The sequence below is a fragment of the Ornithorhynchus anatinus genome, chromosome 18, assembly GCF_004115215.2.
Source record: "Ornithorhynchus anatinus isolate Pmale09 chromosome 18, mOrnAna1.pri.v4, whole genome shotgun sequence".
Classification (NCBI taxonomy): Eukaryota; Metazoa; Chordata; class Mammalia; order Monotremata; family Ornithorhynchidae; genus Ornithorhynchus; species Ornithorhynchus anatinus.
In genome coordinates, this window is record NC_041745.1 from 42,822,880 (window position 1) to 42,848,041 (window position 25,162).

Below are 25,162 nucleotides of genomic sequence, written 5' to 3' on the forward strand. Positions count from 1 at the left end.
AATGGGAAGACAGAAATGCCAACTTCTTTGGGATTTCAAGCAAGGATATCCCAAGTCTTTCAAGTAATCGATCAAATTATTGACTGCCTTTGCAGAGCAACGTACAAACTCCTCAGGAGAGTAAATTATAAAGGAATTGGTAGGCACTTGGCGAGGATTATGTCTTGCGACTCTTACGCCGTGCTCTCTCAAGCGTTTAGTACAGTGCTCCGCACACGGGAAGCGCCCTACAAATACCCCTGGTTGACTGGTGCTACGTTTTGAGTGCCACACACGGTAGGAGCTCAGTAAATGCCCAATTGACTGCCCGAGCCGTACGGCTACCTTGAACTGAAGGATGAGTTTGCAAACTACCAGGAAGGGCATCTTCATTACTGAACCCCTGTCTAGACGGTGAGCTCGTTATTCATTCATTCAATCGTATTTATTGAGCGCTTACTGTGTGCAGAGCACTGTACTGAGTGCTTGGAAAGTACAATTCAGCAACAAATAGAGACCTGCCCACCCCGGGTTCACGGTCTAGAAATTACGGGCAAGGACTACGTCTGCCAACTCTGTTTCATTTAACCGTGGTGTTTGTTTTGCGCTTACGGTGGTCAGGCACTGTACTAAGCGCTGGGGCGGATACCAACGCTTCCTGACAAGATAATAATAATAATAATAATGTTGGTATTTGTTAAGCGCTTACTATGTGCAGAGCACTGTTCTAAGCGCTGGGGGAGATACAGGGTCATCGGATTGTCCCACGTGAGGCTCACAGTTAATCCCCATTTTACAGATGAGGGAACTGAGGCACAGAGAAGTCAAGGGATCTCTCGGCAGGATCCGGAACGCAAGTTCCCACTGGGTAAGGCTGGAATTCACTCGAGGGCTTTCTGAGTTGGGGGGGGGGGGGGGGGGTCGTGCAAGAGTCCCTGGAAATCACTCCAAGATCGCACTCAGACTTGGAGGAGCTGCCTCAGTTGCACGGCAGGCCCGGCGGCGTCCGGGACCCACCTCAAACACCTCTTTCTTGACAACGAGAATGGCAGTGAAAAGCAGAGGAGAAGCAGCCTGGCCGAGTGGATAATAATAATAAGGATAATAATAAGGGTGGGATTTGCTTTCAGGTCTTTTCATGGGATTTGTTAATCGCTTACTGTGTGTCCGGCACTGTACTGAGCACTGGGTCGGGCTGGACAAAGTCCCTGTCCCCATGGGGCTCACAGTCTTAATCCCCGTTTTACAGATGAGGTAACTGAGGCACACAGTTGCCCAGGGTCACGACGCCGCGGGCCCGGGGTAGAGCTTGGGCCCGGGGGTCGGAAGGACCGGGGTTCTAATCCCGTCTCCGCCACTCGTCTCCCGTGTGACCTCGGGCAAGTCGCTTCACTTCTCTGGGCCTCAGTTCCCTCCTCTGTAAAATGGGGAGTAAGACTGTGAGCCCCACGGGGGACACGGACCGCGTCCGACCTGATTGATCGATACCTACCCCAACGCTAAGTACAGTGTTCGGCGCGTAGTAAGCGCTTAAACACCGTAAAAGAATTGGCTCATTAGCAGGGGAACGAAGCGAGGGATGCGGGAGCGCGGTGAAACCGACATGGGGGACGAAGTCACCGAGCGGGTCACTTACAGGTTCGGGCCGTTCGCTTTCGGAAAAGGCTGGCACGGGAAAGTCGGGATTGGGGTCATCTTCGCCGCTGCTGCTCAGTGGTTCGGGGCCACTCTGATCCTAGGACAGAGTTCACAATAAATGGAAAAAAAAATCCTCTACGCTTCCCCCAATCCAGCTTGCGAAACTCCCTCCCCACTGGTATTCTTCTCTGAAGGCCGTCGAGTCGTTCCCGACCCACAAGAGGAGCCACGGACGCACCCTCTCCAGGACATCCCATTGGGGAAGCAGCGTGGCTCAGTGGAAAGAGCACGGGCTTTGGAGTCAGAGGTCAGGGGTTCGAATCCCGGCCCGGGCCACTCGTCAGCTGTGTGACTTTGGGCGAGTCACTTCACTTCTCGGTGCCTCAGTGACCTCATCTGTAAAACGGGGATGAAGACTGTGAGCCCCACGTGGGACGGCCCGATTCCCCCGTGTCTACCCCAGCGCTTAGAACGGTGCTCGGCACCTAGTGAGCGCTTAACAGATCCCAACATTATTATTATTACTTAACTTCTCCCTGTCTCAGTTACCGCGTCTGTGAAATGGGGATTAACTGTGAGCCTCACGTGGGACAACCGGATTACCCTCTATCTACCCCAGCGCTTAGAACAGCGCCCTGCACATAGTAAGCGCTTAACAAATACCAACATTAGTATTATTATTATCCCATCCTCTGCCATAAAATCTCTCCGGTACACTTAGCCACAGAGTTTCTTGGAAAAGAGACAGAGGTGGTTTACCACTGCGTTCTTCTACACAGTACAAACCTGAGGCTCTGCCGCTGTTTTTGATCCACGTTTTGATCGCTTGAACCTCCAACTTTGACTCTTTCCCATATCTCTGTTGCCCAGCATAGGCGAATCAACTTCGACGCTTCGGCTTAAACCTCTCCACTGCGGGTAGCCCTAGAGGGCATGATTCTAAGCTTTTTGAGAGTAGGCAAACAATCCCGCCACAATAACGTGTTTATCTACGAATACGTCTGAGCAGCAGCATGGCCTACTGGAAAGAGTCCTGGCCTGGGAGTCAGAGGACCTTTTTATTTTATTTTTTATAATTGATAGGCACTTCCTATGTGCCAGACCCTCTACTAAATCCTGGGGTAATAATAATGTTGGTATTTGTTAAGGGCTCACTACGTGCAGAACACTGTTCTAAGCGCTGGGGTGGATACAGGGTAATCAGGTTGTCCCGCGTGAGGCTCAGAGTCTTAATCCCCATTTTCCCGATGAGGGAACTGAGGCATAGAGAAGTTAAGTGACTCGCCCACAGTCACACGGCTGACAAGTGGCAGGGCCGGGATTCGAACCCATGACCTCTGACTCGCAAGCCCGCGCTCTTTCCAGTGAGCCACGCTGCAACTATCAGGTTGGACACCAGCTATGTCCCAAACGGGGCTCAAGGTCTTTCTCCCCATTTCCACGGAAGAGGGAACTGAGGGGCAGAGAAGTAAAGTGACCTGCCCAAGGTCACACAGCAGTCCAGCGGCAAAGCCAGGCCTAGAACTGAGGCTTTTCCGAATCCCATACCCGCCCTTTATAATAATAATAATAATTATATTTGTTAAGGACTTACTACGTACCAAACACTCTTCTAAGCGCTGGGAGAGATACAAGGTAATCAGCGTGTCCCACGTAGGGCTCACGGTCTTAATTCCCATTTTACAGATGAGGTAACTGAGGCACAGACAAGTGGCCTGCCCAAGGGCACACAGCAGACAAGGGGTGGAGCCGGAATTAGAACCCACATCCTCTGACTCCCGAGCCCAGGTTCCTTCAACTAGGACAGGCTGCTTCCCTAGGAGCTGGGTTCTAATTCTGACTCCACCACTTGCCTGCTGTAGTGGAGTCTTTCCAACCTGATTTTTTAGTGGTTTTTTTTTTTTTTTTTACCTACATCTGCTATGCTGAACTGGAACACGGGTTATTTTTTTCCCCTTATATGATTAGTAACAAATCAGAGAAGAAATGCAGTCTGTCAAGAATAGCCTTTTCAACTTTAGAAAATGGAGGAATAAAAGGAAGGAAAAATCACTGGGTAGTTTTGATTATTGTTATTTTAACGATATTTGTTACATGCCTCCTTTGGGTCAAGCACTGTTCTAAGCGCTGGGGTAGATACAAGCTCATTCACTCATTTATTCGATGGTATTTATTGAGCTCTTACTGTGTGCAAAACACTGTACTAAGCGCTTGGAAGAGCAGAAGTAGCATGGCATAGTGGACCGAGCACGGGCCCGAGAGTCGGAAGGACATGGGTTCCGATCCCGGCTCCGCCACTTGTCTGCTGTGTGACCTCGGGCAAGTCACTTTACTTCTCTGCGCCTCAGTGACCTCATCGGCAAAATGGGGATTATGATAATAATAGTAACGGCATTTGTTAAGCGCTTCTTACCATGTGCCAGGCACTGTACTGAGCGCTGGAGTGGATACAAGCCAATCGGGTCCCACATAGGGCTCCCCATTTTACAGATGAGGTAACCGAGGTGACCCGCTCAAGGTCATACAGCAGGCAGGTGGCAGAGCTGGGATTAGAAGAGATTATCTTTTATCTGCCCCGGCGCTTTTTACGGCGCTTGGCCCGTAATAAATGCTTACCCGGTCCCGTCAGCCATGGAATTCAGTGGGCTCTTACTAAGCACTGTACTAAAGGGTTGGGAAGAGTCCAAGAGAGTAAGCAGAAATGATCTCAAAGAGCTTAGAGCCGAGTAGAGGAGCTTTCGGTGTGGCAAAGGTGGAGACCCTGAGCCAACAAGACGGCTGCCGTCTTCACCGAGTCGCTAGACTGTTGGCTCCCTGTGGGCAGGGAACGTGTCTACCCACTTTTAAAGCACTCGATCACCTCTGCCCCTTCTCCCTAACCTCCTCATCTCCCGCTTCCACCCGTCCTGCATTCATTCAAGGGGTATTTATTGGGTGCTCCCTGGGTGCAAAGCACTGTACTAAGCCCTTGGGAGAGTACAATAAAACAACAGACACACTCCTGCCCGTAACGAGCGCGCAGTCTAGAGGCGGAGGCGGCCATTAATAGAAAGAAATTACAGATATATGCCCTATGGAGTGCGGGGACGGGAGGGAGGATGAACGGAGGAGCAAGTAAGAGGGGCGCAGAAGGGAGGGGGAGGAGAGGAGGGCTTAGCCGGGAAGGCTTCCTGGAGGAGACGTGCCCACCTCACTCCCCCAGGGCCAACCTTCTCACTGTACCTTGACCTCATCTATCTCGTCACTGACCTGAAACTCCTCCAGCCCTTCATATCTACTGTTTTATAATGCGATGTACATCCCCTTGATTCTATCTGTTGCTACCGTTTTTGTCCGTCTCCCCCGATCAGACCGTGAGCCCGTCAGTGGGCAGGGACTGTCTCTATCTCTTGCTGATTTGGCCATTCCAAGCGCTTAGTACAGTGCTCTGCACATAGTAAGCGCTCAATAAATACTCCTGAATGAATGAACTCTGTCAGTACATCAGTGGTATTTATTGAGAGCTTACTGGGTGCAGACACTGTACTGAGCCCTTGGGAGAGTTCGCTATCCCAGCTACACCGCTTGTCTGCCGTGGGGGCTCGGGCAAGCCACTTCACTTCTCCGGCCCTCAGTGACCTCGGCTGTAAAATGGGGATGGAGACTGTGAGCCCCACAGGGGACGGGGTCTGGGTCCACCTCGATTGGCTTGTATCCACCCCAGTGCCTAGTACAGTGCCTGGCACGTAGTAAGCGCTTAACACCATAATTATCATTGTGATTTTGATTTCATGGGACAGGGACCGTGTGCAACTCGATTCGCTGGCATCCGCCTCAGCACTCAGCACAGTGCCAGGCAAATAGTCAGCACTTAACAAATACCGATTTTTTATTTTATAACCATATAACAGATACATTCCCTGCCCTCGGCTACACTATACCTCTCCCCCGGGTTCTTAGTACAGCGCTCTGCATACATTCGACGCTCAACGTATGAAGGAAAAACTCCTACCCTTGGCTTTAAAGTCCTCCATCCCCTCGCCCCCTCCTACCTCACCTCCCTTCCCTCCTTCTCCATCCCAGCCGGCACGCTCCGCTCCTCTGCTGCCGCTAACCTTCTCCCGGGACCTCGTTCTCTCCTGTCCCGTCGATCCCTGCCCCACGTCCGACCTCCTCAAATCCGCCAACCACAGGTCCCCCCTTCAAAGCCGTACTGAAGGCTCACCTCCTCCAAGAGGCCTTCCCAGACGAAGCCCCCCTTTATCCTCAGCTCCCCCTCCCTTCCCCGTCGCCCCTACTTGTTCCCTTTGCTCTCCCCCGCAGCCCGCCCTGCAGCAGATCTATAATTCTATTTATATCGATACCTGTTTACTTGTTTTGACGTGTATATACATCTATAACTCTATTTATTTATATTGATGCCTGTTTGCTTGCTTTGATGTCTGTCCTTCCCCTTCTAGACTGCAAACCCGGGGTGGGCAGGGATTCTCTCTCTCTCTCTATTGCCGAATTGTACTTTCCAAGCGCTTAATACAGTGAGAAGCAGCGTGGCTCAGTGGAAAGAGCACGGGCTTTGGAGTCAGAGGTCATGGGTTCGAATCCCGGCTCGGCCACTTGTCGGCTGTGTGACTTGTCGGGCAAGTCACTTAACTTCTCAGTGCCTCAATTACCTCATCTGTAAAATGGGGATTGAGACTGTGAGCCCCACGTGGGACGACCTGATTCCCCTGTGTCTACCCCGGCGCTTAGAACAGTGCTCGGCACATAGTAAGCGCTTGACAAATACCAACATTATTATTTATTATTTATGCTCTGCACCAAGTAAGCTCTCAATAAATACAACTGAATGAATGAATGAATACAACTGATCGATCGATCGATTGCCCATGGCTGCTTGTCCTCTTCGACACCCACCCTCGGGGTAGGGAGGGGTCACACCACGCCCCTAATTTTAAAAATCTAGGTCCCTAGACTCTCCCGTTAAAGTTCCTTGGGACACAGGCAGAACCTGGACAGACAGAAATAGCCCAAAAAATGATTTCCCCAAGACCAAACAGCTCCATTTAGAACTGGTGTGGCCTGGGAGGGGGTGGGTCAGAGGCCTGGAGCACTGTTTTCCTGGATTCGTCAATTTTTTTGGTAACTTCATCTACATTCTTTCCTTTCGACTCCAGAAGGGAGGATTGAAAATAACGAGAATTCTGGTGATTTTCCAAAGAGCTAATCAGATAACAATGGATAAAAAAAATGGCTTTGGTCAGATGGAAATTAAATCTCCACTCCCTTTTTCATTTAGGAAATACTCTTAATTGTATTGTTTTATTCATCTGGGAATCCCCTTCAACTCGCCCCAAGGACAAGCGGCCCACAGTGGGTGGCTGGAAGGAGGGAACGTGTCTAGCAACTCTGCTGTATGGCACTCAACCAAAACGCTCAGGACAGAATTCTGCACACGGTAAGCGCTCAGTCAATATCGTGACTTGATCGAGGCTCTCTGCCAGCTTTATTTCCTTAAATGGCATCTGTTAAGCGCTTACTATGTGCCAGACACTGTACTGAGTGCTGGGGCGGATAGAGGCAGAGCGGGTTGGACGCAGTCCCTGCCCCACGTGGGTCTCACGGTCTCCATTTTCTCTTTTGCAGACGAGGGAACTGAGGCCCAGAGGAGTGAAGTGATCGGCCGAGGTCACACGGCAGACGAGGGGCAGAGTCGGACCTAGAACCCACGACCTTCTGACTCCCAGGCCCGGGCTCTATCCACCGCACCCTGCTGCTTCTCGATAATGGATCATAATGATTATAAGTTCATCGTTTTTACCCCGAGACCTCGGCGGGCTGGGTCTTACCTCTATGGAAGACCGGGAACTGGAAGGCAGCGGGAAAGGAGTCACGGCCATCTGGTTGACGGCCCCTTCGTGTCTAGAGGAGAGGAAAGGTGGCAAAATCAGGACCGACTCTGTGAAATGCTAAATAGAGGTTATGAACTATTCATTCATTCAGTGGCATTTACTGAGCGCTTCCTCTGTGCGGATCATTCATTCATCCAAAGCACTGTAATAAGCGCTCGAACAGAAAACGGATGCCCTCCCTGTCCCCAACAAGCTCACAGTCTAGAGGGGGAGACATTAATATAAACAGATAAATGAATTACAGTTATATACCGAGCTACACATAAGTGCTGCGGGGATGGGAGGGAGGATGAACGAAGGGAGTAATTCAGGGCGACGCAGAAAGGAGTGGGAGAAGAGGAAAGGAGGGCTTAGACAGGGAAGGCTCCTTGGAAGAGATGTTCCTTCAGTAAGGATTTGAAGGTGGGGAGAGTCACTGTCTGTCAGATATGAGGAGGGAGGACGTTCCAGGCCAGAGGGAGGACGTGGGCGGGAGGTCGGTGGAGAGACGAGGTACGGTGAGAAGGTTGGCATTACAGGAACAGAGTGTGAGGGCTGAGAGGTTGGGAGAGTACAATATAACGATAAACAGACATATTCCCTGCCTACAAGGAGCTTACAGTCTAGAAGGGGAGACAGACATGAAGAGAAATTACAGATATGTCCATAAATGCTTGATGATAATAATAACTGTGGCACTTGTTAAGCGCTTACTATGTTCCAGATCCTGTACTAAGCGCTGGGGAAGATACGGGAGAATCGGCATGGACAGTCATACCCCCCATTTTACAGATGTGGCAACTGAGGCAGGGAAGAGCGAAGCGATCTGCCCAAGGTCGCACAGCAGAGGGCTGACGGAGCCGGGGTTAGAACCCAGGTCCTTCCGACTCCCAGGCCGACGCTCTATCCGCTGCTGCTCACGTACTCCGCCCGCTTAGTTTTGAACACGTAGGGTGCTGGGAACTTACCAAGATGATTTACCCCCGATTACACCATAAAGACCCACTCTCAGAGACGCCCAGAATGCAGCTGAGTCCGAGAATGGTGACGGTCGAAAAGAGAAACAGCATGGCATGGTGGTTAGAGCCTGGGAGTCAGAAGGACCCGGGTTCTAATCCCACTTCCGCGATTTGTCTGCCGTGGGATCTCGGCCGAGTCACTCCGCTTCTGTGGGCCTCAGTTCCCTCATCTGGAAAATGGGGATTAAGACCGAGAGCCCCACGTGGGACGTGGACTGTGTCCAGCCTTGTATCTACCCCAGTGCGCAGATCAGTCCCTGGCACATAAGCGTTTAATAAATACCGGTTTGTTTGTTGTTTTGTTTTTCTTTTTTAAACACCAGAATAACTCTCCTGCTTCTGCTCCGGGACGCTGAGTGCATACGGGGAAATGAATTTGGTGGTTATAAACCAGATGGCTGCACATTTCCTACAAAGGTCACCACCATTAAAAATATTCCGGCGCATAAATCCTAGTAGAAACACACCATTATCAAATGGGGCTGGATATTTCAAGTAATCCATGCTGGCCTCCCCATGTGGGCACGGAGAATGAGTGATGATGAGAAAATAATAATGATAACGGCATTTGCTAAGAGCTTACTACGTGCCAATCACGAAGTGCTGGAAACGATATAATAATAATAATAATAATAATGATATTTGCTAATCACTTAACTACGTGCCAGGCACTGTACTAAGCACTGGGGTGGATACAAGGTAATCAGGTTGGACCCAGCCACCGTTCCACCCGGGGCTCACGGTCTTCACCCCCATTTTCCAGATGAGGCACCTGAGGCCCGGAGAAGTGACTGTCCCAAGGTCACACAGCAGATAGGTGGCCGAACCGGGTGGAGAACCCATGACCTTCTGACTCCCGGGTCTATCCACTAGACCGTGCTGCTTCCCCCCCGAAAGAAACCGTTTTCTGCACCCCTAATAAATGCCACTGGTTGATGGAGTGAAGAGCTGGGATCTCTTCAACGTCTAGTTGAGAGGGAAATTCGTTGCCGCTCCGCCTCCTGGCCTATCAGTCCATTAATGAGGAAGAGAACAGCGCTTGGCACATAGTAAGTGCTTAACAAATGCCATCATTATTGTTATTAATTATAAACTATAGTGGTCAGAGCTTACAGGGTACGGAGAGCGCAAGAGGCTTAGAAGATCCTTGCCTCCGAAGGAGCTTCCAGTCTAGTGGGGAAGGAAATGGGAAAGGGGGAGTTTGGATGAGGTGACTGTCAAAAGGAAGAGCATATCTGAGTGAGAGCTGCTCATTTATTCAATCGTATTTATTGAGTGCTTACTGTGTGCAGACCACTGCGCGAAGCACTTGGAAAAGCAGACCCCCCCCCCCCCCCCCCATCAAAAATCCAAAACTCACAGATTTCGCGTCTCTTTGAGCTTCCGGGTGTTTTTGTCCCTTCCGGACCCGACTCTCTGCCCACCCCCCAGATCCCTCTTGGTGGAAAGAAGGTTTGGGAGTCAGAGGACGTGGATACTAATCCCGCTCCTCCACTTGTCTGCTGTGTGACCTTGGGCAAGTCACTTCACTTCTCTGGGCTTCAGTGACCTCATCTGTAAAATGGGGATTCAGACCGTGAGCCCCACGTGGGACAACCTGATTGCCTTGTATCTACCCCAGCGCTTAGAACAGTGCTTGGCACACAGTACGCGCTCGACAAATACCACCATTATTATTACTGATCGATGGATCCAAAGTGATTAACAATCCCACGTTTAAACGCATCTACTTTGAGGGAGTCGGCCCGAATCCTAAATACTGATTCTCTCTGGTTCCAAGGCAGTACTGAAACTGCTAAAATGTCATCATCCGGAAACTCTCTTAAGAGTCTGAAATCCTCTTGAACTGCGCATAAATTACGACTGCCTGGACCATCGTAATAATTACATTTTTGCTTTCTCTTCCAATACGGCTCGTACTGAACATTTCAAATTGGCCCGACAAGTCATTTGGCTGGGCATTAAATATTTATAACTAAATGAAGTACTAAGGGATGGAGGAGGGGGAAAAAAAAGCTTTTCCCACCCAGACCACGTTAATTAGAAAACCGCCCTGAATTAACATCCAATCTGTGAAAACGCCACGGCCGCTGAACCAGAACAGAAAGCAGAAAGGAAGAAAGAACGCCGCAGTGTCACCGTTGACCGTGTGCGCGGGGGCTAAACATTTTCCAGCCGACTCCCGCAGCCAAACGCGCGAAATCCCAAATAAAAATTCGGCGACCGCGGAAGCGTGAACTCCTCCTGCGCCGTCACGACAGCGTGGCGTCCAACGGGGCCGCCGGGAGCCCCTCCGTGATTCGGATGCTGGCCCAGGGACCACGCTGATCTAATTATTGACCGAATTAGAGGAGAAGATGCGGAGGAAACAGCCGGAAAAAAAAAAAACCCCGGATCTCCAGCAAAAGAGCGCTTCATTATTCCACGGGCAAAACAGATCGAACGGTCTGGCGATCCTTGGATACCAGGATACGTCGGCAGGGATGAGACAGGGCGGCCTAGTGGACGGAGCCCGGGCCCGGGAGTCAGAAGGTCATGGGTTCCAATGCCACTTGTCTGCTGTGCGACCTCGGGCAAGTCACTTCACTTCTGTGGGCAGAGCACACGTTCTCTCCCAGATGCTTAGCACAGTGCCCCGCAGCCGGTAAGTGCTCGATAGATACGACTGATTGCTAGATTGGGCCTATCCGGACTGCGGATCCCAATGCAGCGGAACAGCGAATATTGCCTCCTCCCTTAGACGGGAAGCTCCTCGAGGGCAGGGACTGCGTGTGTACCTACTCTATTGTACCGTACTCTCCCAAGTGTTCAGTTTAGTGCTCTGGAGCACCAAAAATATTAAAGCACTCGATGCCCTACCACCTCACCTCGCCCATTTCCTGCTACAACCCAGTCTGCACACTCTGCTCCTCTGAGAAGCAGCGCGATCTGGGGGATAGAGCCCAGGGCCTGGGTTCTAATGCCCTCCCTCCTCTCATTCATTCATCCAATCGTATTTATTGAGCGCTTCCTGGGTGCTGAGCACTGTACTGACTGCTTGGACTGTACAACTGGGCAACGGGTAGAGACAATCCCCGCCTTCAGCGGGCTCACAGTCTAAAAGGGGGAGACAGACAGCAAAACGGATCGATCTAATCCGACGGACAACCATCCTCCCCCACTTCGAGGTCTTAATGAAGGCACGTCTCCTCCGAGAGGCCTTCCCTGACCGATCCCCACTTTACCCGTCAAACGGCAGGGACCGTCTCTATCTGTTGCCGACTTGTTCATTCCAAGCGCTTAGTACAGTGCTCCGCACGTAGTAAGCGCTCAATAAATACTATTGAACGAATGAATACCTCACCTCCCGCTCCCTTTGTTCATCCCTCTTTCCAGCCCCAAATCACTTGCCTACGCACCTCTAATTTTATTTATCCCCCTTTTTCTCCCCTCTCCCAGGCCCCAAAGCATTTACATCCCTGACTGTCATTTTATTTATTTGTATTGATGTCTCTCCCCGCCTCTAATAATGCTGGTATTTGTTAAGCGCTTACCACGGGCCAAGTACTGTTCTAAGCGCTGGGGTAGATACGAGGTCATCAGGTCGGCCCACGTGGGGCTCACAGTTTTAATCCCCATTTTACAGACGAGGTCACTGAGGCCCAGAGAAGTGACGTGACTCGCCCGAAGTCACACAGCCGACGCAGTGGCGGAGCCGGGATTAGAACCCACGTCCTCTGACTCCCGAGCTCAGGCCCCTTCCACTACGCCACGCTGCTTCTTCTACCGTGAGCTCCTTGTGGGCAGGGAATGTCACCGCTTATTGCTGCATTGTACTTTCCCAAGTGCTTAGTACAGTGCTCTGCACACAGTAAGCGCTCAATAAATACGACTGAATCAACGAATGATGCCGCCTCTGCCTCTTGTCTGCTGTGGGACCCGGGGCAAGTCGTGTCACTTCTCTCTGTGCCTCAGTTACCTCCTCTGTAAAATAGGGATGAAGAGTGGGAGCCCCATGAGGCACATGGATCGTGTCCAACCCGAGAAGTCTGTATTTATCCCAGCGCTTAGCACAGTGCCCGATACATGGCGCGTGCTTAACAAATACCATATAAAAAGCATTTAGTACAGTGCTCTGCACGCAGTGAGTGCTCAGGAAATACCACTGATTGACTGACTGATTGTCTGGCCCCATTTTGAATCCCCAGGCACCTTCGGAACTGAACCAGCGCTTCGTACTTCCCGGGCTCTGGTGCTCGGCAAATTCTTTCAACAGCATCTATTGAGCGCTTACTCTGCGTAGAGCACTGTACTAAGCGCTATACTCTTGCTACTGCTCCTCTTCCTCCTCCCACCACCCTTGAAAAAATACGCTCAGGCATCATTATGATAAGAACGATGGTATCTGTTAGGGGCTCACTACGTGCCAGGCACTGTACTAGGCGCGGGTCGGACCCAGTCCCCGTCCCTGGTGGGGCTCACAGTCTCAACCCCCATTTTACAGCTGAGGGGACCGAGGCCCAGCGAAGTGAAGCCACCGGCCCGAGGTCACACAGCAGGCAGGCGGAGGAGCCGGGATTAGAACCCGTGACCTTCGGACCCCCGGGCCCGGGCTTCTACCCACTGGGCCGTGTCTCAACAGTGAGGGTGCCCGTCGTTGGGTAGGGATCGTCTCTATCTGGTGCCGGACTGTACTTCCCAAGCGCTTAGTACAGTGCTCCGCGCACAGGGGAGGTGCTCAATAAATGAGTGACGGAGGAGGAAGGTGGGGGAGGCGGGAGGGAGGCAGAGAGTGTGCGCGTTCGCAGCAGAACGATGCTAATTGGCAATGCCAAGTCAGAGATCCATTGCGAATTTCAGGATTGTACGGGCTAATTAGCACGGGAGCAAATATAATTAAAATAAAAAGAGCGAGAGAGACAAGATGCGGTAGTGTGAAAAACGGCTCGGAATGGCAACGGAACGAAATCTCAGCCCTTCCCGTCGGCCCCCAAGACTGCGAACTCCTTTTGGGCAGCGAACGGTATCTCCCGGCTCCTGTTAAACTTGCACTCTCTCAAAGTCATGACGATGATGGTATTGGTTAAGCGCTCTCTGTGTGCCAAGCACTGGGGTAGACACTAGGTCATCGGGCTGTCCCGCGTGGGGCTCCCCGTCTTCGTCCCCATTTTACAGATGAGGGAACTGAGGCACAGAGAAGTGAAGCGACTCGCCCACCGTCACACAGCTGGCTACCGGCAGAGTCGGGATTAGAACCCACGACCTCTGACTCCCAAACCCGGGCTCTTGCCCCTGAGCCAAAGTGCTCACTTAGTCCAGTGCTCAGCACCCAGTACGCCTTCGTACTGATGGACTGACCGCCCTGCTGCACCCCACGCTCCAAGACTAATTTCCACACACGCCCCAAATCTCCGCGGCCTGGTGGGTAGAGCCCGGGCCTGGGAGTCGAGAGGACCTGGGTTCTAATCCCGGCTCCGCCGCTTGCCTACTGCGCGTCGTGGGGCGGGTCACCTCCCTGGGGCTCGGTGACCTCCTCCGAAAAATGGCGATTAAGACTGGGAGCCCCACGCGGGACGGGGACCGTGTCATACAGGGCCTAGCCCACAGTAAGCGCTTAACAGATACCAGATTTATGGTTATTATTATTATAGAGAAAGTTTAGCCCTGCAAGAGTTTTGCTCCCGGAAAGCCCCCGCGTCAGTGGAATCATGAAATCGCCAACACCCGCCGGTCAGAGAAGCCCGTCCAAACGCCGTCACAAAACATTTGCCCGTCCCCAAACGATGCCCGAGTCCCCATAAGACGATTTGAAAGCTACAGCGTGGCTCAGTGGAAAGGGGCACGGGCTTGGGAGTCACAGGTCATGGGTTCGAATCCCGACGCTGCCACTTGTCAGCTGTGTGACTCTGGGCGAGTCACTTCACTTCTCGGTGCCTCAGTTACCTCATCTGTAAACTGGGGATGAAGACCGTGAGCCTCACGGGGGACAACCTGATGACCCTGTATCTCCCCCGGCGCTTAGAACAGTGCTCTGAGGCGCTTAACCAACGCCAACATTATTATAATTATTATTATTAGAGTGGCTGGCATCTGGGCTGAGACGGCGCGCGGATTAGCCGGCGGGGGCCTCCCCGCCGAGAGACGGTCCCCGGTCAGCCGTATCGACTGAGCGCTTACCGTAGGCGGAGCACCGGACGAGGTGCCCGGGACAATACGATACAACAGTAGAACCGAAACGTCCCCCGTCTACCCATCTGCACGGGATGTGGAAGCGTCCGGTACGTCCCGCTGCCCACATCACGCACCGGGAAAAGTGCTCTGCTCGAAGTAGGAGCCCACCGGGAGCCACTGAGCAGAGTGGGTGCCCACTAAACGCCACCGAGGCCGACGTGTCCCGGAAAAGACATTCTGCACTTCCTAAAGATTTCCCCGAACAGGTGGAGTGCACGCGCGCATGGCTTTGGACACCACAGACACCCGAAAGGTAGACTCCGAAAATCCGATGTATCTTCCTTACCGAACGAAGACCAGCTTGACTTTGGAAGGGGCGGTCTTAATTATGGCGGATGCATTTTGGTGGCTCCGGCCGTAGAGTATCTGGTTATTTATCTGTTTTGTTTTAAAAAAAAAGAGGATTAATACAATTATAAAATCTATAGTAGGATTTGACTATGTTCACACACCTTCAAGAGACGGTCAGTAGTAGAGTTTAAGGAAATCCCACCTGGTAAAACCTGTGGGAGACGCTATTCGTTCAGTTCATTCGATCGCATTTATTGAGCGCGTACCGTGCGCGGAGCACGGTCCTAAACCCTGGGGCGAATACGATATAACAACAGGCCCACATTCCGGGACCACAGCGAGCTTACAGTCTACTGAAGCAGCGCGGCTCGGCGGAAAGAGCCCGGGCTTGGGAGTCAGAGGTCGTGGGTTCTAATCCCACGCAACAGCTGGGGGACTTTGGGCAAGTCACTTCACTTCTCTGGGCCTCAGTGACCTCGTCTGTAAGATGGGGATTAAGACTGTGAGTCTCATGTGGGACGACCTGATTACCTTGCATCTTGTCCAGCATTTAGAACGGTGCTTGGCACATAGTAAGCGCAGAACAAACACCACCATTATTCACGCAATCAGTGGTAGTTATTAGGCATTTACTGGGTGCACAGCACTGTACTAAGTGCTCAGGAGAGCCCATATAACTGATAGCTGTGTTCCCCTGCGCTCAAGGTCAGTAAAGATAATTCAGATTACAATGTAGTAATTACAAGCTAGTGACATTCGGCCTCACTGACGCTACACTCAGTTTGTGTTTATTTATTAAACTATTAAGCACTGTTCTAAGCGCTGCGGTAGATACAGTGCGATCCGTTTCTAAATGTAATTGCCCATTTAATTAAATGTAATTGAATTCCACTGAATGTAATTAGTCAGGGGGCGTGGGTTCTAATCCCGGCCCCGCCGCCTGTCTGCTGTGTGACCTCGGGCGAGTCACTTCCCTGGGCCTCAGTCACCTCGTCTGTAAAATGGGGATTAAGAACCGTAAGTCCCATGGGGAACAACCTGATTACACTGTATCTACCCCAGTGTTTAGAAAGGTGCTTGGCACATAGTAAGCGCTTAACGAATACCATCATTATTAGGAGGTAACTGAGGCACAGAGAAGTGAGGTGATCTGCCCAAGGTCACGCAGCAGGACAGTGGTGGAGCCGAGAAGGGAACCCAGGTCCTTCTGACTCCCGGGCCCGGGCTCTATCCCCGAGGCTATGCTGCTTCTCTTTCCAATGCCAATTCCAAGGCGGAGAAAAATGCTTAGGAAAAGGGTGGGGGTCGCTCAACCAATCACTGGCACTTACTGAGCACTGACCGTGTGCGGAGCACTGTACTAAGCACTTGGGAGAGTACAATCTAACGGAGTTGGCCGACGCTTTCCCTGCCCACCCTAGAGAAACACTGGGCTCTAATCCCGGCTCTGCCGCTTGCCTGCTCTGGGCTCTTGGCAGACTGGCTCAATGGAAAGAGCCCGGGCTTGGGAGTCAGAGGTCGTGGGTTCGAATCCCGGCTCTGCCGCTTGTCAGCTGGGTGACTGTGGGCGAGTCACTTCGCTTCTCTGTGCCCCAGTTACCTCATCTGTCAAATGGGGATGAAGACCGTGAGTCTCACGAGGGACAACCCGATTACCCCGTGTCTACGCCAGCACTTAGAACGGGGCCCTGCACATAGTAGGCGCTTAACCAATACCAACATTATGATCTTGGGCGAGGCATTTCACTTCTCTTTGCCTCAGCTTCCTCCTCTGTAAAACGGGGACTCCACGGCCGTCCTCCTTCCCGCTTACACCGTGAGCCCTGTGAGGGACGGGGACCGTATCCGACCCGACTGACCCGCGTCGACCCCGGCGCCGAGAACAGTGCTCGGCGCGGATGAACGCCGAAGCGCCATACTAACCATAATGATGAAGGCAAAGCCGAAGAGTGCAAGCCGCTCGGGGGTAGGGACCACGTCTACTAATTCCAAGATCTTATCTGCTGTTGTCTTAATGAGACGTTCATCCCCTCGATTCTGTTTATCGCCATCGTTCTCGTCCGTCCGTCTCCCCCGATTAGACCGGAAGCCCGTCGAAGGGCAGGGACCGTCTCTATCCGTTACCGATTTGTCCATTCCAAGCGCTTAGTCCAGTGCTCTGCACATAGTAAGCGCTCAATAAATACTATCGAGTGAAAGATCTCTGCCCCAAGCGCGCCGTCCAGTGCTCTGCGCACGGTAGGTGCTCAATAAATACCACCGGCCGACGAGCCGGTGGGAGAATAACGGGCCACGCGACCTGCCTCGTTCGGAGAGCGTGGACCCGGAATCCCATCCGGGGAGACAAATCTCTCTCCTTGCAGCCTTGAAGGGAAGTGCCGCGAGCGCTGTCTTTGACGAGTTCCAGGAGAGGAGTTAGTGGTCTACCCAACCCTCTCTTACGGCTTCGCCACTTCGCTTAAAATCACCAGACGATTCCCGGGGAAGTACGGAGCGTTTAATTCCAGTGACAGATTTCGCACTTCCCCATCCCCAAGATGAATGAAAAAGAAACAAAAACAAGAAAAACCGAGCCGGTAATTATAGCGGATGGTGGCATCCGATGTACAATTAACTTTTAAACGGCTGCTTGTTCTTGTTTTCTGGGTTTTTTGGGGGGGGGGAGGGGGTGTCTCTTCATGGTATTTAAGCGCTTACTTTGTGCCAGGCCCTGGGTTTGATACACGATAATCAGGTGGGACACAGACCCTGCCCCACACAGGGCTCACAATCTTAATCCCCATTTTCCAGACGAAGGAACCGAGGAAGGGGAAAGTGAGGTGACCCGCCCTAGGTCACACGGCGTAAAGATGGCGGAGCCAGGATTAGAACCCGGCTCCTTCTGAATCCCAGGCCCGGGCCCTTTCCACCAGGCCACACTGCTTCTCGCGCTGCTTGGTGAGCGCCGGTCAGCGTCTGCGAGCCGCCCTAAAACCGAGCCCGGGGGGAAATGGACCCCGTCCGACGACCCGGATCCGTGAGGGGCAGAGCGTTCACGGAGAGTCGGTTCGTCGCTCTAGGCCTCGGTTTCTCCATCTGCAAAATGGGATGCACGTTTCCCCGGCTACAATGGCCCAGGGGCAGACCCCCGCCGAATAATAATGACGACGATGGCATTTGTTAAGCGTTTACTACGTGCCAGGCACTGTTCTAAGCGCCGCAACTCTTTCCGACATGCTCCCCAGAGCGAAGGGCGGAGAGAGTCTGGAGGGTGACGGGTGAGAGTTCAGCCCGACGCTATCGGACCCGGCCGTACGAGCCGAGGTCCTCTAAAAGGACGTCTAGGCCCGGCCCCGGGGGTGCCGCTGGAGCTGTGATGGCCACCCCCCCAGGCTGAGCTGCAGCTAACGACGCATCGGGCCCTCCGCTCCGTTCGTTCGCCCGTCCACTCATCCAGGAGTACTTACTGAGCGCTTACTGTATGCAGAGCTCTGGATTGGGCGCTTGGGGAGAATGTAACAATAAGTAGAAACATTCCCTGCCCGCGCTGAGCTTACAAGTCTAACGGGGAGCTTACGGTCTAGAGGGGGAAGCAGCACGGCCACACGGATAGAACCCGGGCCTGGGGTAACAATAATGATTATGATATTTGTTAAGTTAGAGAAGCAGCGTGGCTCAGCGGAAATAGCCCTGGCTCGGGAGTCCGAGGTCATGGGTTCGAATCCCAGCTCCGCCACTTGACAGTTGTGTGACTGTGGGCAAGTCACTTCACTGGGCCTCAGTTCCCTCATCTGTAAAATGGGGATGAAGACTGGGAGCCCCATGTGGGACAACCTGACTACCCTATATCTATCCCAGCGCTGAGAACAGTGCTCCGCACATAGTAAGCGCTTAACGAATGCCAACATTACTGTTGTTATTATTCAGGACTCAACGTCATGTCGTTACTGTGATGGGCGAGACAACGGCCCATCGGCTCGGCATTCTTACAGTACATGTCCAGTGTAGCAGATAGCGCCCGGGCCTGGGAGTCAGAAGGTTATGGGTTCTAATCCCGGCTCCTCCACTTGTCTGCTGGGTGGCCCTGGGCAAGTCACATCGCTTCTCTGGGCCTCAGTTACCTCATCTGCAAGATGGGGATTAAGACCGAGAGCCCCACGTGGGTCAGGGCCTCTGTCCAACCCGATTAGCTTGCGTCCACCCCGGCGCTTGGTGCCTGGCAGAGAGTAAGCGCTTAACAAATACCGTGATTATGTGCAAAGCACCATACGAGGCATCTGGGAGAGTATAATACAACAGACGAGTGCATCGTCACGTGCGATGACGGGTGACTTTCTGGACGTTCAGATTCCTAGTCGACAGATAAGGGCCCCGCCTCCGATTCACCTTCAGGGTGGCCGCTAGTAATCTGTCTTGTCTTACGCTGTCAAGTCGTCTCCGACCCATAGATACATCTCTCTCTCAGAACGCCCCACCTCCGCCTGCAATCGTTCCGGCAGTGGATCCTTAGAGTTTTCCTGGGAAAAATCCGGAACCACGGCCTCCTTCCGCGCGGTCAGCTTGAATCTCCGCCCTCGACTCTCTCCCGGGCCGCCGCCGCCCGGCACGGGGGAGCTGTGGCTAGTAGCCGGTGGCCTTCCACTCGCTAGCCACCGGCCAAGCCAGGAACGGAACGGACAGGACCCTCCCTCCTGGGAACCCTCCAGATGCCATCCCGGGAGGGGCCACGGATATTTAGATTCCTAAAAAATCCCGTCATTCCCTAGCTGATATTCCCGACCGGCTAGATTTAACGGCCACCCATTTTCTACCGCTGCGTCTGACAAATTTAAATGTGTGCCGAACTGCAGCTCGGTTAAACCTACTCAGCAAGCTCGTCGGATAGAGAGCCAGCAAATTTAATTAACTTGAGCGAGGGCTGGAAGTTTTAATTATGTAAAAATGAAAACTTAGTCAAAGTCAAAGATCTCTCCAAAACTGGAGGATGCCGGGCGCTCAGAAGCGTGATGGATTTATTTCTCTGGTTTTTTTTCCCTTTCCAAACCTTCGTTAAGTGGCCAGGGCTTGAATGTAGACAACACTGCCCAGACGATAATAATGATGGCAATTATTAATAATGATATTGGTATTTGTTAAGTGCTTACTAAGTGCAGAGCACTGTTCTAAGCGCCGGGGTAGATACGGGGTGATCAGGTCGTTCCACGTGAGGCTCCCAGTCTCAATCCCCATTTTACAGATGAGGGAAATGAGGCCCGGAGAAGTGAAGTGACTCGCCCACAGGCACACAGCTGACAAGTGGCAGAGCCGGGAGTCGAACCCATGACCTCTGACTCCGAAGCCCAGGCTCTTTCCACTGAGCCACGCTGCTAAGTGCTGGGGTGGATACAGGCGAATCGAGTTGGACACAGTCCTGCACAGGGCTCACGGTCCTCATCCCCATTTTACAGGGGAGGGAACTGAGGCCCAGAGAAGGGACGTGGCTTGCCTAAGGCCACGCAGCAGACGGGTGACGGAGCCGGGATCAGAACCCACGACCTTCTGACTCCCGGGCCCGTCCTCCATCCACTGCGCCGTGCCGCTTCTCCTTTCGCTTCTTTCCTCCCGTCCCCCCACCAACGATATTTTAAAGGTCTGGTCCACCTTAAAGAAGATATAAAAGGCAGAGGAGCTATAAGATATGCGCCATAATGCAGGGGAACAATCCCCACTGCAGCAGAACGTGCTTAGTTCTAATTCGGATGCAGCGTGGCCCGGTGGCTGGAGCCGGGGAGTCAGAAGGACCTGGGTTCCAATCCCGGCTCCGCCACAGGCCTGCTGTGTGAGCTTGGGTGAGTCACTTCGCTTCTCTAGGCCTCAATTCCCTCACCTGCAAAATGGGCATTAAGACTGTGAGCCCCACGGGGGCCAACCCGATTTACCTGTTTCCAAACCCGCGCTTAGTACGGCGCCTGGCACGTGGCGGGCAAATTTGCCCACACGTTTCTAGAAAATAGGGTTTCTGGGGGAATGAGCAGAACTCCTCTCTTCTCTGCAGCTATTTATTTTCCAGTAGCAAACCCACTGGATTAATTCGCCTTCCACCTTCGAGGTCTATCAAAATACCCCTATATAATAGTGATGGTATTTTTAAGTGCAATCAATTCTATTTATTGAGCGCTTACTGTGTGCAAACCACTGTACTAAGCGCTTGGGAGAGTACACTATAACAACAGACGGACACATTCTTGCCCCCCAAACAGTCTAGAGGGCTTGCTGTATGACGACCGCTACACTATTTTATACTGTGATCCCCCTGAGGGAAAGGAAATGGGTCTAATCCCCACCCGTATATCCTTTCCCCGCATTTAGTACAGCGCTCTGCACACAGAAAGCGCTCAATAAATATAATTACCACCCCTGTACTACGCGCTGGGGTGGAAACAAGAGAATTAACGTTGGCCATAGTCCCTCTCCCCGTCGGGGCTCAAAATCCAATCAGGAAAGAGAACCAGTATTTCATCCACCTCTGTAACCTACTGGAAAGAGCCTGGGCCCGGGAGTCCGAGGAGCTGGGTTCTAATTCCGTCTCCGCTGCGCGGCCTCGGGCAAACCGGTTCACCTTTCTGGGCCTCACTTACCTCAACTGTAAAATGAGGATTTTGTCCGTGAGCCCTGATTGGCTTGTACCTACCCTGGGGCTCGGCGCAGTGACTGGAACCTAACAAGTGCTCAACGGATACCATTAAAAAACGCAAAACAAAAACCTGAGCCTCTGAGAAGTGACTTGTCCAAGGTCATTCGGCAGGCAAGTGACAGAGGATAGGTGCAGTCCTATTGACTCTAACATTGCTGTGGGCGGGGAATGCGTCTATCAAGTCTGTTACATTATACTCTCCCAAGCGCTCGGTACAGAGCTCTGCACACCATAAGGGCTGCGGAACCAGAGTAAGTACCAAAGAGCTCAAGGGCTACACAGCCAAATAGGAAACTGACGCAGAGCAGGTGGCTGATAGGGGCAATAAAGGGCTTAGTCTACTAATGTAGATTTGGTAATCGACTGTGTTAGAGATAGTAGTCGACTGATTAAATGAATACCATTAAATAACCACCACTGATTGACGGGAGCCGCAATTAGAACCCAGAACCTCTGACTCCCAGGCCCGTGTCCGCCGTAGACCGTAAGCTCGCTATGGACAGGGAATGGGTCTGTTTACTGTTTTACTTTACTCTCCCAGGCGCTTAGAACAACGCTCCACACACAGTAAGCTCCACGTGGGACAGGGACCGGGTCCAACCCGATCAGTCTGTATCCGCCCCAGCGCTTAATACAGTGCCTGGCACATAGTAAGCACTTAATAAGCACTAAGCCCTCCTTTCCTCTTCTCCCACTCCCTTCTGCATCACCCCGACCTGCTCCTTTTATCCGCCACCCCGTCCCAGCCCCACAGCGCTTATGCACATATCGATCATATATTCATTTATATCAATGTCTATCTCCCCCTCTAGACTGTAAGCTCAAGGAGGGCAGGGAAAGTGACTGCTTAATGTCCTCTCCCAAGCACTCATAGAGTGCTCTGCACACGGTAAGCGCTCAATAGATACCACTGATTGACTGACTGGTGCCAGGATTAGAACTCAGATCCTCTGACTCCCAAGCCTGAGCCCCCTCTAGACTGTAAGCTCGTTGAAGGCAGGGAAGGCGTCTGTTTATTGATATACTGATATGCCAATCGATATAACTGACGTTAGGGGAAGCAGCGTGGCTCACCGGAAAGAGCCCGGGCTTGGGAGTCAGAGGGCATGGGTTCGAATTCCGGATCTACCACTTGTCAGCTGGGTGACTGTGGGCAAGTCACTTCACCTCTCTCTGCCTCAGTTACCTCATCTGGAAAATGGGGATTAAGACCGTGAGCCCCACGTGGGACAATCTGATTACCCTGTAACTACCCCGGCGCTCTGCACATAGTAAGCGCTTAACAGAGACCGACCTTATTATTATTATTATTATTACTGACCTCTCCCAAGCGCTCTGCACATAATAAGCACTCAGTAAATACAACCGACGGCCCGGCTGACTCTCCGCCAGCCCGCACGCCTCTTCCCAAACGCCCGCCTGGCCCATCCCACTCACCTCCAGGAGCTGGTCTCCAACGAGCATCCTCCCGTCTCTCCCGGCGGGGCCGTCGGGATTGATGGCCACCACGAAGATGCTCATGAGGGACCGGTCCCTGTTGCCGGCCAGGCTGAGGCCGAGCCCGTTCTTGTCCTTCTCCAGCTCGATGATGCGCAGCTCCCCCGGCAGGTCGGCATATCTCTGCCTGATCTTCTCTGCAAAGCCAAGGACACGGCCCGGCGTCAGTCGGGAACTGTTCATCTACTTTAACGTCCATCTCCCCCGCTCGGGACTCGACTACGGGAGGGTCGAGCAGAGGCCTGCCCGTGCCATCCCTAGCCCGGGCAGCGGCTAGCGACTGGCAGGCCGTCGGCTACCTGTCAAAACTCCCGGCACGGGAGAGAGTCGAGGGCGGAGACTCGAGTTGACCGCGCGGAAGGCGGCCATGGTCCACCGCTTCCGGATTTTTACCGAGAAAACTCTCTGGATCCGCTACCGGCACGGCTGCAGATGGAAGAGGGACCCTCCGGGAGAGACGCGTCCCCGGCGTCGGGTGGGAGACGACTCGACGGCCTAAGGCAAGACAATGTCGGTCTTCTAGACTGTGAGCTTGTTGTGGGCAGGGAGTGTGTCTGCTATACTGTTGTATTGGGCTCTCCCAAGCGTCTAGTACAGAGCTCGATCCATACGATTGAATGGACGAACTCAACGGTCATCCGGCGACGCCGCGCGCTTCACTCGGTCGTATTTATCGGGCGGTCGCCGTGCGCGGAACACTGTACTATGCTCTTGAGAGAGGACGATGGAACAGGAGAACAGACACATTCCCTGCCCGCACGGCTACTGCGACAGAAGCAACAGCTCGGGTCAATCAGTCAGTGGTATTTAGTGAGCGTTCACTCCGCGAAGAGCACTGCGCTAAGCGCTCGGGAGGTGCACGGAGTCAGAACGCGTGAACGCTACAGTGCGTGTTTGGCAAAAATGCTGCCTGTAACAGACTCGCTTGTGATCTTATAATAGTAATTACCAACTTGTGGTTCTTGTCAAGCGCTTACTATGTGTCGGGTACTGTCCTAAGCGCTGGGGTGGATACAAACAAATGGGGCTGGACATCCTAAAGGGATCAGAAAGGGTCCCGGGATAAAGAAGAAAAAAATAAGAATATCAGTAAGCTAACAGACTAAATGAGATGTCTTGGGTCTTCCCCACTGCTCAGATGGAGAGAGGACCGTTTCAAAGCCCTCGATGGATACTTGGTAAATGATTATGGTACTTGTTAAGCGCTTACTACGGGCCAAGCACTGCTCTGAGCGCTGCGGTAGACACAAGCTAAGCAGGTTGGACACAGTCCCCGTCCCGCATGGGGTTCACCCTCCTAATCCCCATTTTACGGATGAGGGAACTGAAGCCCAGAGAAGTGAATCGACTCGCCCAAGGTCCCAAGCAGACAGGTGGCGGAGCCGGGACTAGAACCCAGGGCCTTCTGCCTCCCAGGCCCGGGCTCTAGCCACCAAGCCAGGCGACTTCTCACTGGATATCTGGTCCTGGGGAGCCCACCCTTTCAACGAGCACCTCCACAATTTGACGACTTGATCACTGGGGCTTGAGTTTCAACTTTCTCTTCCGACCCCACCGATTTTAGCCAACGGAAACTGTCCCGCCCAAGAGCGGGAGGCGAGGGTGGCAGATTTTGGGGCCCCGGGAAGGTGAGCAGTCCAAAAATCAGGAGAATCAAGAGGCGGGTGGACCGACGACGGGTCACCGCAGGAAAACCCGGGGCCTGTTTGGTCCTGCCGCGGGCGACCACGGACGCTACGTCCCAGATCCGGGAGGACTGCTCCCAAGGAGGGGGGCCACCACCCTGTTCCTCCCAGCATAATAATAACGTTGATATCTGTTAAGTGCTTACTATGTGCAGAGCACCGTTCTAAGCACTGGGGTAGATACAGGGTCATCAGGTTGTCCCCCGTGAGGCTCACAGTCTTCATCCCCATTTTCCAGATGAGGGAACTGAGGCCCAGAGAAGTGAAGTGACTCGCCCACAGTCACACAAGCGGACAAGTGGCGGATCCGGGATTCGAACCCAC

The 25,162-nt window shown here is 52.8% G+C and overlaps 1 protein-coding gene across 11 annotated transcripts in view; it reads right to left on the reverse strand.

Annotated features, from left to right (window-relative positions):
- Positions 1–25,162, reverse strand: part of PATJ (PATJ crumbs cell polarity complex component) — a 224,080-nt gene that overhangs the window by 50,042 nt on the left and 148,876 nt on the right. For all 11 annotated transcript variants that reach the window (XM_029083120.2, XM_039914706.1, XM_029083123.2 and 8 more), the window contains 4 exons: positions 23,094–23,290; positions 15,000–15,091; positions 7,443–7,515; positions 1,616–1,714 (listed from right to left, as the gene is read on the reverse strand). In XM_029083120.2, coding sequence (XP_028938953.1) covers positions 1,616–1,714; positions 7,443–7,515; positions 15,000–15,091; positions 23,094–23,290 — 461 coding nt within the window. The remainder of the gene's footprint in view (positions 1–1,615; positions 1,715–7,442; positions 7,516–14,999; positions 15,092–23,093; positions 23,291–25,162) is intronic.